The 16,133-nt window shown below is 35.3% G+C and overlaps 1 protein-coding gene across 1 annotated transcript in view; it reads left to right on the top strand.

The window, feature by feature from the left end:
* The window catches only part of DIAPH3 (diaphanous related formin 3), a 249,057-nt gene that overhangs the window by 69,740 nt on the left and 163,184 nt on the right, over positions 1-16,133 (top strand). Inside the window, exons 17-18 of the mRNA XM_048932696.1 lie at positions 236-568; positions 1,444-1,558. Of these exons, the coding sequence (XP_048788653.1) occupies positions 236-568; positions 1,444-1,558 (448 nt within the window). The remainder of the gene's footprint in view (positions 1-235; positions 569-1,443; positions 1,559-16,133) is intronic.

Here is a 16,133-nt window from a genome sequence, read left to right on the forward strand (position 1 = left end):
GATCACTGAAATGTGATGAGGGGATATAGAATTTCGGTTTGTGATTTTTGGCATTGTCTGAGTGTCTTTCAAATATTGAGACTTCCAGTTACAAGATGAAATCTGTGTTGGTTTTATTATAATACATATTTGAGTGTCCTATGTACAGAAAATATCACGCCATCTTAATTTGTTGACTGTAAAAGTGATGGCATTTTGTTACTAAAAATATGAAACTGAATATTTTCCTTGTCAGTATGGCTCCTTGCCACCTGGATTTCTACCATCAACATCTGGAGATGCATCTGCCATTCCACTGGAAGCTGCAGAACCACATCAGATGCCTCCTCCTCCTCCACCACTGCCTTCTAATGGAGCAATCCCACCACCACCACCGCCTCCCCCTCCTCCTCCACTTTTGAATGGCTTGGGATTTGCTGCAGGAATTGGTGCTCCTCCACCACCACCACCTCCACCAGGCCTGCCTGGGGTACAGTGGTCTCCACCTTCATGTGCTCTGCCATTTGGGCTGAAGCCTAAAAAAGAATTTAGACCGGAGGTTACCATGAAAAGGCTCAACTGGTCTAAGGTAGTATGATGAATGGCAAATACCTGCTCTAAAATTGTACATAGAGATTAAATAGATTGTTAGGAATAAGACATTATAGGTAAATCAGCTAAATTTATGTTAGATATGCATACTTTTTGCCTTTATTTTTTTCTCTTTCCGGAAAATTGTGTTCCATTCACCCCTGAAGCTTCTGAGAAAATATCTGGAAAATATAATTCTGGGCTGAAGTAATAGAACCTTCATAGCAGCATGCTTTCTGGATCCTGCTGTGCCTTGTCTTTTAGTGGACTGTTTTCACTGTATCAATCACTGCACTGTACTGATAGCTATATAGTTTCCAGACAAGTATTTTGCCTCTGTCATTCTGTGGGAGAACCATTGCAAGTGTTTGTATTTGTCCTCAGTATAAGTGTACTTAGATAAATTTAACAGTTGCAAATATATATTCTTTATACTTCTTTTCTCTCCCTTGTGACAGAATCAAGTATGCCAGGACTATCAATATATTGTATTTTAGAAAATAGTCAGAGCAAAACAAAACTTTCAGAGTTTTATGAGGCAATATAATATAACCAGCTGTTATTTAAAATAATACTATTTAAAATAACCAGCTGTGTTCAGAGACCAAAGTTTACCCAAGTTTCATAATCCAAATAAAATACCAAGTACAGTTTGCTATATGTAGACCTTGAGTAACAAATATGTTGTCAATACTGCTTCATATTGTTTGTCCAAAAGCACTTGAATCATAAACATTTTAACAACTATAAAATTAGGGGAAAACTTTGTGTTTTACGTAGCCCTTAAGTATTTCATCGGTTTTGGAATCTACAAAGGTTACTCTTTCCATAGTATAAAAACCATTAATTAAATTTGGTTTTTCTCTCTTAAAGATCAGGCCTCAGGAAATGACAGAGTCCTGTTTCTGGGTTAAGGCAGAAGAGGACAAGTATGAGAATGCTGACATGCTTTGCAAACTGGAACTTACATTTTGTTGTCAGAAGAGGGGTAAGTAATTGACACCTACAATTTTCAGCTTTTGGAGTTACCTTTTAGAAAATTGGGTCTTAAATAACTGTATACACTGTTATATAGAACATATACTGTTCTATACATCAATGTTAAGTTTTTAAAGTGGAGTGTGTGATGAAAGAAATTTGAAAAACATGCAACTATTTTACTTTAAGGATGGCAAGGAAATTTGTGACTCTTAACATGTCAAAAACTGAGAAGTGTTTCCTGATAATATAGACATTTGAAAAATTCTTTATTAAGTTTTGTCAGAGTATCTTAATAAAATACACTAATACAGTGACACAAGAAGGTGATATGTTTACTCTCAGAGTGTATACATTAATTGATGTGTTTTGGTTGAAGGACAATAGTTTTTAAGTGAAGTTCTTCTCGCAAACCTATGGCAACCTTGATGTCTTTTGACATTTTGCTTAGTTTCTTTAACTTTCAAAGCCTGTGGAAGAGCAAACTCTGCAAGTATTTTTTGACTTTTCTGCCTTTCTGGAAATAAGTTTTTTTTACTAGCTATTGCAACATTATTTATCCAATACATAAATTACTTACTGTTACTTCTTGACACTTTTTAATGCTCCTTGTCAGAGATTGTATCTCTAGTGTCAGAGATTGAGTACTTTGTGGCAGGTAAGGGAGCACAAATAATTAGTTTGTTTTCAAATTGAAAAGGCATTGTTTAATTTTTAGTTTCTTTCACATTTTTCATCACAATACATTTATTTAATATAACATACAGCGTTATTTAGAAACCTCCAGGTTTTTATTTGTTTTGTTTGTTTGTTTTGCTGAGCTTTTGTCAGAGCAGGCTTTCAATGCTTAAGGTGATGTAGTATTTCTAATGAGTTGAGTTGCAATTTATTAATGATGATCCTTAAGAATATTTAAAATGTTGTGCAAAGATAAAAAAAAAGGCAAGAAAGCCTCATAGACGATAGATTCTTAGACTATTAGAGTAAGTCTAAAGATAACTGTGGTGCTTTCATAATGTTAGGAGAATTCCCAGTTGAATCCCTTTGAATTAATAAGTTAGAAGGTTTAAAAACCATTGGAGGAAATACTGTTTCCCATGTAATTAAACAATAAAATTTGGGAGGCTGAATGATGTTCGGACCAAACGTTGAAGGCTCAGAGGAGGATTGTGAACCTCCATAGACAGCAAGAACATCAGAGTTAACAAGATTATATCCTTTAAAAGTTTAACTGAATAGACTGAATACATTGTTTTGGCAAAACCTAATAGAGAAGAATTATTGGATCCAGCTGAAAAAATGAGTGAAATACATTGTTACATCAAATAGTGTAGTAAATGGTGGGTAAAAAGTCTTCAGGGATGAATGTACATTTTTTTTCTAGAGATTGTGTTCACTGCTTTATTTAAAAAAAAAAATCTTTTTTTTTTTTTACTTTTTGAAATCTTTCACTTGAATAATGTGTGCCCTCATTTTTTTTCCCAAAGGAAAAGGAGACTAAAGATTATATTTAGAGCATTGGGTAGATATTGAAAGGGTGATGTGCAACTAACTTTCAGCTTTGTTCAAATAACTGGTTCACAAAAGTTTGCATGAATACTTAAACTCTAAGTAAACAGCACTGGGTATCTCAGTATCTCTTACTAACAACATTAATCCTAGTTCAGAGAGTATTACAGTAACTACTTTTATTTTCTTGGATGTAGGAAGAAGGGATGCTTCTCTATAGCTCATACAAAACTTACATGACAAAACTTGTCAAAAAAATTGGAGACCTACATTTTTCTGCACCACTAGTCTTAAAGAGGTTTATAACTGTGCTTAATAATGTAGCGTCATCAAATCATACTCAGTTTGGAAACAGTCTGTGACTATTTCTAAAGCTTTGTCTCTGAAACCAAAAAGACAAGTAGAAAATGATTCTATATCGAGTTGATGCCATGCAAAGAATGAGCTGGTTTCTGTTGAAGCAACTGCATATGTGTTCTTTTCATCGAAGTCAGTTGTGTAATAAGGGACCAGAATGTTCAGTGATGCTTTAAATGCTTTTTATTGTAATTATGTAAAATCAAATTGAAGTACTCAGATGGTCAGTTACTACTTCTTACCAGCTGGTGTACCCAAAGTAAATATTTCATTCTTGATCCATGTATAAAATCCACTGAAAAATGTCTCTGTTTAAAAGGAATAGAGAATAATCATAGAATGGTTTGGATTGGAAGTTCCCATTCAGTTCCAACCCCCTGCCACCATGTAAGGCTGCCCACTCACCCACCCACTATAGAAAGCTGCCCAAGTGCCCCATCCAGCCTGGCCTTGGACACCTTCATGGATGGGGCATCCACAACAGTAATATAGAAAAGATTTGAAGCCACAGCAGATATTTGTATCAAAGTTATAAATGATGTTGATTCTGAATGAAAGCAGTTGAAAAAAAAGTTGAAAGCAGTCCAAGATGTAATGCAGTCATGAAAGAAACATTACTGTGAGTGTAAAAATGTAAAGGAAGGGTCTAGCTTCTAACTGTTGGAAAAATATTGAGTAACAACATGGAGCAAAGATTATATGTGGGGAAAAAATCACTTTTATTTGAGGATGTCAGGAGAGTCAAAGACATTCTCAAATAATGGAGTTTTGTAGTTTTGAAGGGATGCAAATCCAACTCATCCAACTATCTTTTTAAAGTAGGGTCAGTGTAATTAATGTTGCTTGAGGCTTTGTCCAGCTGAGTTCTAGATAATCCTAAAGAGGTAGAAAGTATGGCTATGATGCTAGGCAATGTTTTTCAGTGTTTATCATCACTATGGTGAATTTTTTTTTTCTGTAACATCTTGTTGCAGTATTTGTTGTTGAACCTTTTGTCTGTTGCTCCTTATTTATAGTACATCTCTGAGAAGAATCTCTTTACCTCTTATTGTAGCCTCTTGTTAGATAGTTGGAGAGAGTAGCAAGAATTCCATCTTTTCTACAAACTGTTACAGTTCTCAAGCCTTTTCTCTTCGTCATGTTTCAGCCCTCTCATCGTCTTGGTGGCCTTCCACTGTACTCATTCCAATATATCTCTGTTTCTCTTGAAGTGGTGAGTGCAAAACTGAACAAGTGCTCCAGATACTTCTCCCTGGGAGAGAAGAAAGTAGAGTGAAATAATCACTTCTTGGACCTGCTGATTACAGTCTTAGTAACTTATTGAAGGAAATGTTTTCACTGTGTCGCTTGTTTGATAAGAATAATTCATAATAACTCAAAGCTATGGGTGGCACATTTTTTCCTCGTTTATTTGTTATAAGAGTACAGTTATCATTTTTGTCACTTTCCAGAAATTAAGTCATTCTGTGAAAGCAACGTGTGTTACAAAATTACATATTTAAGCAGGAACAATGAGAACTAGCAAAGCAGCAGTTGCTGATTCTATTCTTGTAGGCAAGCTATGAAAAACAAAGTGCAGTTTATTTATCAAAAAGCTCATTTTCTGAACTCAAAATTAATTTGCAGTCTTAAAGGAATAAGATTATATATATATATGAAAGAAGTAGGCAAGGACAAAATAGCAGGCCAACTCCTTTAATATGTAAAGTCATATAGATTTCCTGTAATACAGGGAATGTGGGAGGACGCAGAATCCACACAGGTCCAGAATCATAAAGTACTTATTAGCATGTGGATGAAATATTTTCACTATGAATGCTTGAGAAAATATTAAATTAATGACTGAAAAGCATGCATATGTTTGATATTTGCAAGAAAGCATGCTTATTCTGATTTTATTCTGAGATGCCCCAAGAATATTAAAAGCTCCTGGAACCTTCAAATCATTAGTTTTCTATCAGCAGCTAAAAGAATAGAAGTAGGGAATGAAATTACTGCCCTAGAGACATCAGTGTGGAAGTATGGAATGGCCCCTGACCTCACTGGTTGTTAAAAAAAAGTGAAGAAAAGAAAGGAAATTGACAGTGGAAAAAAAAAAAAAAAAGCATCTGAGAAATTAAAGAAAGAAATCTGAAAATAAATTGAATGTGAATTCTTTGCATGTATCTTCTTTGACAATCTCATAATTCTTCTCTTTAAAAGGCAAAACGAAGCATATGATATGATAGATAGTCTGAGATTTGAAAGAGAAACCATAAGAAATATCAACTATATGAGATCTATCAGATTTATGCTCATGGTTGTGTATCAGTAAAGAAGATCTGAAAAGTCTTTCTGGCAACACTGGTATCAAAGCAATCACTTAATATAATTCTTTGGAAACATTAAACCAAATAGATGACTTAAATCTGACTGATACATGAAAAACTGAGCAGTGCAACAGGAGCAAACCTTATGTATGCTTCTGAATTATCAAAAGCCTAAAATGTAAGATGAACAAACAAAAATTGGATCAAATGACAACCCCTTTATACTAAGACTGCTCTGAAAGTAATGCCTCCTATTTTATTTTGTTGGCCCACAATGTCAGAGGCAGATGCTGTTGGTATGGCTGTAGAGGTTAAACCTTCCCACCAACATTCCATTACATTTTGCTGCTGTGCAACAGGTGGCAGCAAGGATCAGTCTAACAAAATGGCATCTGACAAAAAAGCATCTGAAATGGAGGTTAATATGAAGAAAAGCTGTGTAATTGAGTTCCTCAATGTTGAAAAAATTATACTCATTGATATTCATTGATACTTTGCTGGATGTGTATGGAGACCAAACCGTGGATCTTATCAAGGGTGGTGCATTTCAGAGACAGTGGGATCATCTCTGCTGGTGCAGATGTTGATGAGTGCATAGAATTATAGAATGGTTTGGATTGGAAGAGATTGTGAGAGTATGTTGCTGAGGAAAGCTGCAAATTTGGTAGCAGTGAAGTGGGAGATTCGACTACCTGTGTATGGACTTGCATCAATTACTCATCAGGACATTACAAGAAAATGACTGTTTCTGGTGTTCTGTAACTAAAGCCAAACAAAGCTGTTCTCAGAGTGGTCTAGAATTGTACAAAGGAGGTAGGAGGAGAGAATGATCATAATTTTAGTGGATCAGGAAAGAACAATCTGAGTCAGTCCAGCATACAGATATTTAGCTTCAGGATGGAGAACTAAATGACATAGGAAGATGATCCAGCAAACAAGGTAGTCATGCCTACAAGAAGCTCAGAAACTGTTCTGAAAATGCTATTTTAGAGATTAAAGCAAACACTGTACTTTAATTCAGAAGAAGTCTAAATGACATTAAAAAATTAATGCATGTGACTCAGTTGTGAAGCTAAGGACACAATCACAAGGAATAGGATAACATTTAAAAGACTTAGCCAGATGAAAGGAATGAGAAAAGTCATTAAGTGTAGAAAAATAAATTTAAGCAGAACATTGTTTGTAATCTTCTTTAGAATTCTGATTTTTTTCCATAGGATACTTCAGCCAATACTGAAAAGTCTAGTTAAATATTTGAAAACAGGAAGTTAGCTAGGGAGCTGCTGAGACAATTTGGAGACAAGTTCAGAAGTTCAGCACGCTAAAAGAACATTAGTCAAACACGGGCACAGTATGTCCGAAAGAAACAGGAAAGAATAGAACATTCGTTGGCTGGTGTGTGTGGGAAAAGGAACATAATCTTTTGGGAAGTCAGGAGAATATTGGATTACAAGTAGTGATAAAGTTTGCATGGTGTCACATTGCACAGACAATAGTAGTGCACTACATGCATCACTGGTCAGTGGGGTGTTTTTTGAGTTTTTAACCTTCTTAATCATAGATATTAGAGCCTGTTGTTTACCTGGAGTAGCTTGAAGCTAACATGTTTAGGACTCAAATGCTAAAATAAGGTGTTATATGTAAGTGTACAGTTTGCTTGCTTGCAGAAAGTAGAGAAGTAAAGAAATGGTAATAGGAAATGCACTTGGTTTGTGGGGCTGCTTTGAAGGGTATGGACAATATAAAACAAAAGCTGGTGAAAGACTGTGAATAAGTTGCTCTGAAAGTAATGCCTCCTATTTATTTCCACAGAGTCTACAACAGGTACATAGCAGTACAATTAATGTCCTGAGACAGCAGTGCCTAGGCTTCATGTAGAATAAGTTTTCCCAGTAACTGAACTCAGAACCAGGTACATTTTGCTTAGTCTTCTTTCTGCTGTTTGAAGTGATTTGCTGAAGGCAAATATAAGATTTTGATGGTATATGGAGCACACAAGAAAGCAGTCTCTAACAAGGACAACATTTTTGAGAGTATCTAAGTACAAAATGTCAATTTGTTCCATGTATGCAAAATGTAAGAAAGGTAGTAGTTTTACGATGAAAACAGTATTAATAGATTGATTTGACTTTTTCCAACAAGAGCAATTTTTAAAATAATTTTTATGTTAATGTGTTAAAAGGCCAAGTGAGGATTTGAAATTGCAGATGCAAAAACAGCTCCTAAATACTTCATTATTTTTTACAATATGGAGATAACTGCAGTTAATGGGAGATGGCAGGGAAAATTATAAATTTATTCTTCTTTCTTTTCTAGATATCAAAGGGGAACTGATCTGGTAAACTCTAGAGAGAAGGACTGAACGATCTTTGTACAGTTTTTTTTATTGGCTGGGACAGATTTTCATGCTAAGCTTACTGGAGATGGCAGTGCCTGATCCCATCACACCAGAGCTCATGCCAGATTTAATTATTCAAAAATAAAGCACTTCTCTGGGAGTGCTATCTCTGTTGGCACTTGTCTTGAAAAGGTCAATGTAGTTCTCTTTGATTTTATTTTTTTTCTCCTTCCTATAATTCTGCCAGATTTTTCTGAAATATGACGATGAGCATACTGATTCCATTAATTATTGGAAATATCTCAACTGAATTTTGCACTATTTGGATGGTTCCAAGAGTATGCTGACTCCTTTAATATTGACATTTTCTTCTAACATGTATTTGGGTGACAATTTTCCCTCTGCATAAATTCAAAGAAGGTTCTTAGTCTTTGTGTTAGTAAATGACTTTTAAAAATGGAAAGAGATAAGACTGTGTAAGAAATTTTTTTGTAAGCTACTGTAATTTGTAGAGTTCTGAAGTGAATTCAGTTCTGGAGTTTTAGCACATATTGGTGAATGTGTTTTTCTTGGGCCAACATTATTTTTCAAGGTGTTCTTCTTACATCTCAGTGCTAAGTGTGTTTGCATGTATTATATAAGAAAAAACACCAACGTCTACACTGCTCTGGTGTCACCCAAGTCTCAAACGTTTTTGAACCATGGAAGAGAGCAAGAAGGTCAAATCAACAAATGAGATCTGTGCTGTATTTTATATTTTATAGCCTCATCAGCATAAGGTATGGATCCTGAGGTATTAGGTAGAGCCTGCTGTCCTCATGCTGGAGTTGCTTCCAACTGTTCTACTTGTAGAATCTCATTGTTACAAACCTTTAAGACTGCCAACAACATTACCTAATAACTTCTGCTGCTAATACAGTAGTGAATAAATTAGTTACCTTTTAATATAACTGTTATCACCCCCTGCAGGGGTTGGAAGGAACTATGTAGAGGTAGAAGTAAAACCTGATGTGTTTAGGTTTGACCCCCTTGCAGTTTCAACTTAAATATCCTTTAAACCAACATTATTTTTAAATAACGGTGAATGAATATACTCCTAAGATAGGTTGACCTGGCAGTAGAGATGATATCCAAGCCCAACTTTCATAAACTAGAAAAGCTTGTGGGTCAAGATGGAGATCACTTAACAATTGCTATTAAAGGCAAAGCACATTTGACTTGGCAAAAATCGATTTATTTTACTGCCAGTTAAAATAGAGTATGATGATGATTTCAAGTACAGAATATTTTTTTAATTATGTGGGTAAGTAAAATCCCAGAGGAGATAGGTATTATTTGTACGTATCGTGAGAGGAACAAAGCCTGCTTACTATCATAAGTTCATGAAACGAATGAAAAGAAATGTTTAGATGTTTTACTAAGGGATGTGGCTTAGTGGGACAATATTGTTGGCAGGTGGACAGTTGGGCTAGATGATCTTGGAGGTCTTTTCCAACCTTGGTGATTCTGTGATTCTATAATATTTATTCACTCAGTAGTTTTGATAAATTTCTAATCTAATGTCACAAGCATTTATGTCTGACTAAAGATAACACTATATTTGAGTGCAATAACATCTTCATTACAGCAGTACTTTATTCTTGTCTTTTCTTCACTGTGAGTTCAGTAAATTTAAATGCAAGAAAGAACTGTCTGATAAACCTTGCATAGCAAGCCTGCAGAGTCACTGCCATTGAAAATTACTAACATATAAGTTTACATGAGCATTGTTTTTCCTCCTTTAAAAAACATTTAGTTTTTCTGTAAATGGCCTAAGTAATTTTACTTCAAGAGCAATACAGTTTATGAAAATAAAGAAGATTATTTGTTAATGGAGCAGTGACTTTTGATTAGGCAGCTGTATTGAAAATTGTTGAAAAGACTCTACCATACCATATAGAAAATGGCAGTATATTTGTTACAACCTTTTGTTCTATTTGCATTTGATTTGATAATGCTGAAACTAAATTCTAATTTATATGTAAAAAGTGACTACAGTCCTTTTTTCCCCACTTAGATTACATAATCCTGCATTACATTCTCCTATGAAGAAAGGTTGAGGGAACTGGGATTGTTTAGCTTGGAGAAGGATCCAGGGAGACCTCATTGTGGCCTTCCAGTACTTGGAGGGAGCATACAAACAGGTGGGAGAATGGCTGTTTATGAGGGTGGATAGTGATAGGACAAGGGAGAATGGTTTTAAACTGAGACGAGGGAGGTTTAAGTTAGATATTAGGAGGAAGTTTTTCACACAGGGGTTGGTGACGCTCGGAAACAGGTTGGCCAAGGAGGTTGTGGATGCCCCATCCCTGGAGGCATTCAAAGCCAGGCTGGATGTCGCCCTGCACAGCCTGGTCTAGTGGTTGATGACCCAAGCATCTTGATAAAGGATGTCCATATTCTAAATGTCTTGTAGATATTTATTTCAGTTAAGCTCTCTCCATTCTTTCATAGCTTTCAGATCTTAGCTGAAATGGTTGTATTCAGGATAAACTGATGTTTTTAAAAATATTCACTTTTACAGAGGATAGAATCTAGTTCAGCATCCTGATAACTGTCCTTAGAAGATGGGTCATTTTCATGCCTTTTTTTAAATTAAATTAAGCTTCCCAGATATTTCGCTGTAATACAATGATTTATTAATCTGGCTTGTCACACAGAAGTCTGTGAAAAGAAAACACTTGAGATTACTTGACCCACTAAACTACTTAGGTGAAAGATTCAGTTATATGTCTGTCATAAGAGAAATGGGGTACTAGTGACAATGGTCTGTGTCCTGCCTCTTGCAAATTAGTGTATTGGATGTAGAGAAAACAAAGATTTCTTTTCATTCCTTTGTTAATGAAGTTCTTGTACCAATGCCCCCAAGCCAGTCTTTTTCCTGAATGAACATAAGAAAAGCAATAACAATTATTGGTGTAACAGGTAAATATTTATAGCAAAACAATAGTTGTGTTATTAGATACATTCTTCTGGATCAGTTTGCTGCTTCTATCTTCATTTCAATTAAGAAAAGCAAACAATATACTCTTCTGTAGTTATTAACAACTTTGTATTTCTGTTTTATGACTTCGCTTCCCCACTTCTCTCATTTTTACAACTTAGTGGGGCACTGCTTTTCTTTTTAAATATTAGCTGACAAGATAGCACTTCTGTACCAACCTTACTTTCCTCCCACAACACCTCAGTAATGAAATTTAGAAACCTTATCTGCTCTATTACTCAGCTTAGCAGTTATAAAGACTAAATGTTTCCTTCTGTGCAGTCTGACTTGTCCTTTAAAACAGAAATGACTGTTCCTAAAATTGTAAGTGTGTAAGTATAACTGACAAGGGTAACAAGTTAAGGTGACTGCCTGCCTTTGCGGTTCCTTGATCATGCAGAGTAATGCTTTGTGCGGTTTAAAATCTGGTTGCAATATACTTGATAGATATGCAGCAGGATTCTGTTTTTTGTAACTGGCATTTCAACATATTTCAAAGTATTTGGTCATTTATCTGAAGCACTGGAAAGTTGGAGAAGTGTCCATATGTTCAGCAAGGTTACTTCAATGAAAGCTGCTATCAAAGCTGATAAAATGACAGGTAGATGTAACTGGGATGCATGAAGAGAAACTGGGATTCGAGGCTCGGTTGCACATGGCAAGATAATTCTTGGCAAGTAGAATTCAACAGAGCTGTAACGCTGCTGTGAAAAGAAAGAAACCCTGAAGTATAAAACTAAAATCAAATGGGTTTATATAATCCAAACTGTAAGACACCTGAGGGAGAAAGTTTACTATCACTATTAATCTACTAGTGTGGACTAGATTGTTCTTTTAAGACTCTGTAAAAGAGAACTGGCAGTGATGAATGAAAGACTGGACTTGGTCATACCTGAAAAGTGGGAAAGCAGAATACATTCACTGCTATCAGTTGAGTCTCAGAATCCATATACTGTTCTGGTTTTGGTCTGAGACAGTGTTGATAGCACACCAGTGTTTTGGCTGCCATTATCATGGCATGGTAGCCAAGCCACAGGTTGGAGCCAGGCCTCATGCAGAAGGCTACAAAGCTGCGGGGTTAGGGTTAGGATTAATGCATTTACAGGTGTTAATATGATGGATACTAAAAGGACTAAAAATGATGTTAAGTGAACTTACTTTTTCTCTCTTCTAGCATATTATAGAAGAAATAATAGTTTTGTTTGGAAGGGACCTTAAAGACCATCTAGTTCCAGATTCCCTGACATGGTTAGGGAAGCCTTCCTCTAGACGAGGTTGCTCAAAGCCCTGTCCAGACTGGCTTTGAAACCTGACAGAAATGGGGCATCCACAACTTTTCTGGGGAATCTAGCTAATATCAAATCTAAATTTATACTTTTTTAGCTTGGAACTGTTACTCCTTGTCCCATCACCTAACTTCCTGGTAGAGAATCCTGCCATATCTCTCCCATAAGTGACATTTAAGTGCTGGAAGGCTGCTAAAAGGTCTCCTTGGACCTTTCTTTTACCCAGGCTGAACCTCAGCTCTCTCAGCCTGATTTTCCATAAGAGGTGCATAAGACTTCTGTTCATCTTCCTATACCCATTCCAGCTGATCCATGTCCTTTTTATTTTGGGAGCCCCGCGGCTGAATGCGTTACTTCAGGTAGGGTCTGATGACAGTAGAGTAGAGGAGGCTAATGCAAAGATATATGCCCATGTAATAAAGAAATACAAGGGCTGCTCTAAAAGTAGTGCCTCCTATTTTATTACGCTGGCCCTCGATGTCAGAGGCAGAATTCCTCCATGAGGAATAAATTGCACCTATCAGTATTCATTTGTACTTACTGAACATTTATGGAGGCAGTGGATATGAGCATAGTGAGGTTGTGAGTGGTGCATTTCAGCAGTGACAATGATTGATAGTAGGCCACGTTCACTGGTGCATTTTCTTATAAGAGCAGCATGCAGGATCTTGTTTATAACTGGCAACACATAGCTATTTGTGGTGACTCTGTTGAAAAGCAGTGTTTTGTATCTGAGAATTTGCTACATGAAATAGTGTTATTGTGCTTCTTGTATCTGTTGTAGTTTCCATGGAAACAAATAGGAGGCATTACTTTTGGAGTGATTGATGTACTGTTACTTCTACTGTATAGTAAAAAATATTTTTCTGTGTAAATGTAACTGAACTTACGTACTAGACTGAATACTCAAAATCTATTAATATAGAAGCTGCATTATTATCAGTCTCAAAAAACTGAAGAGCAAGAGTTCCATAATGTTAAGTGTTTTGTTGCATAAGTTACAGAAGGAATGAGAAGTTTTCTGGGTATAGTTTTAAATGAATTTACTAATTGGGAAGTTTTAATATTTAACCTAAAACTGTATTCATGATATTTGTCTGATGTGCTAGTTTTGGTAGGTATGCTGCATTTTCCATTACTCATTTTCTCATGTGGTATTATATGTTTTTTTTTTTTCTTTTTCAACATAAGAGATTAGAATTTGCAGTCAAGTTGCACTCAGCTTTATAGTATAAAGTGATATTTATGTGTTGATTCTCTTTATCCAGTTATGATTGGATGATCACCTCATTCCTTGATATACCACAAGAGTGTATCACAGTACAGTAAATGATCTATATTACTATTGTTCTGATTTGGTGAAAGATAAGCTAACGCTCTTAACAAATGCAAACTTTGGAAATACATCTGTTGTGCTTCTGTAATATTGCTCATGAAATGTAGTTTTGTATTTAGAAGATAAATATAGCCATATTTTCAACTAGAAGACAGCAATATTTTTTTTGTAAAAGCGAGGTCAGTATTTCCTGTAAGATTCTGTATTCTGTGAAATTGGTGAGCTCTAACTTGCAACCCACATGTTTTAAGGTACAAATTGTTAAATGCTTTTCTACGATCAGCTCACCATCATGTTCTTGAAAAAGTGTGCTGTGTATTTTGATATGCTTTCCAGTTCTTGGGAAAAGGTTGATTTACACACATTTAGTATGTATGCACACAGATTTTATTTCAAATTTTAGAATTTACTTCAGATTTCATTGTTGGGAACTACTGTTCTTACTATGTGCTAGTGTATGTTTCTTGACACTGAGTATGATTAAAATTACTTTGTTTTGTGGATTTTATGGTGCTTTAACTGCTTTAAATAAGCATAAGAAAATTGATTTTTATTTTGAATGGCTATAGTTTGGTAGTGTTTCCTTATTTTACATATGATATTTTTAGTAGGATTTGTTATTTACTTTCGGCTTTCCCAGAAACCCTGCTTGTAGCCCCATCTTTTGCTCATATCTGTGATGTTATCAGTAATTGTAAAAAATCTGCTCTAAAATATGAAGCAAGAGATCTAGAGTACAGTGCAAATGCAGTTGTGAAAAACAGTTAAGTTTCTTGGAAGCTTTTTTACCATGTTGGTTTGTATATCTGGATACAAGTGGGAAAAAAGGTAGAAAAATCACAAGTTGTTTAGATTACAAAACAACAATGTATATTTCTGGAAAAAGACAGAATGAAGCAAGAACTATCTGCAGGAAATCAATCTGTAAATGTATGACAACGATCCTAGGCTAAGCTTCCTTTGAAATAGATGTGTTTTGTTTCAGTATCTCATTCTGGTACTGGAGAATATCAGAGAAATCAAGCAGCTTTCACTGCTTTTAGTATATAACCAATTTGTGATGCTGATTTCACTGGAGAAGAAAGCATTAGATTAAGGACAGAAACAGCACTAAGAACACCAAATTTTACTTCTCTCTTTTTTTAATAAGGTAAAGAACAGACTTTGTCATTTTCTGTAATTGTCATAGAATCATAGAATGGTCTGGGTTGAAAAGGACCACAGTGATCATCTGGTTTCAACTTCATGCTATGTGCAGGGTTGGCAAGTGCTAAATCAGGCTGCCCAGAATCATCCTAATACTCTTTCTCCCTAACTGTTGTTTCAATACTTGTATACAGTGATAATATATTAAAATCAATCAGTCAGGAGAGTTCATGACCATTAGGGATTATCATTGAAAAATACTTTTCTTCAGTATGCACTAAATCTTTTAACAGAGAGTAGCATTAGCTGTGATTTGCAGAGCATTGCTACAAGTGCTTACATGAGTGTCACTCTGTCTCAAACAAAAGAAAATAATTTGATACCTGAATAACGTGGTATCTACAGGTGTGTGATGTGATTTCCTCATATGGTAGACACCTTCATGAATATATTAAGAAATAAAAATAATATATACAGGGATTTTACCTGTTGCATTTTGCATTTTATTGATCTTAATATAAATTAAAATTGTGGCTACAGTTACTAGATGGCGCTTGCTTCCCTTTTTCGCTCTGTTCATTTTCTTCTCTTTCCAGACTTCCTTCAAGAGATGCAGAACTTTAATAGTCATTCTGTAATTTCATAATATTAAATAAATGGTCAGTGACTCATTTTGTATGCTTTTCTCAGTTCTTTTCATTAATGTTGTGTTTTTTCTTCCTATATTAGGCCTCTCCAAAATCAATAGTTAAAATGGGCAGTCTTCTGAACAGCCTTGAATAATTGGCTTATTACAGGGTATTTTAACGCATATAATCTAAATGAAGGTATGCTCCATTTACCTTTACTTGCAATCTTCTTGTGGCTTGAGTCTGAGAGTTTAATATGATGAGTACACAGATTCTGAAAGTATAACTCATGTACTTAGGCAGTATATCCTGTAATAGTGTAATCTTTCGTTTGACGTACAGTGCATTGAAACTTCTAAAACCTAATTAAGTATTCCTAATATCCTATTTCAACCGCTGATAATGGACTATGCAACCTTTAAATGTAGCTGGATTGATCTTACAATTTGATGCAAGCTGTGTTGCATTAACTTCCTGAACTGGAATATGTTTGCAAACCCAGTTGTTTTCAGTTTGAGTACAGGTTAATCAGATCTTCTCACCTATGAAAGCTTCATAGCAATGCCTATCTTTTCTGATATTTTAACATTCACCACCTCCAAGAAAAATAAAGCCAAACAAACACAAAATGCCAACTGTCTTTCTCTTACCTT

Source organism: Lagopus muta, chromosome 1 (genome assembly GCF_023343835.1).
Source record: "Lagopus muta isolate bLagMut1 chromosome 1, bLagMut1 primary, whole genome shotgun sequence".
Lineage (NCBI taxonomy): Eukaryota > Metazoa > Chordata > Aves > Galliformes > Phasianidae > Lagopus > Lagopus muta.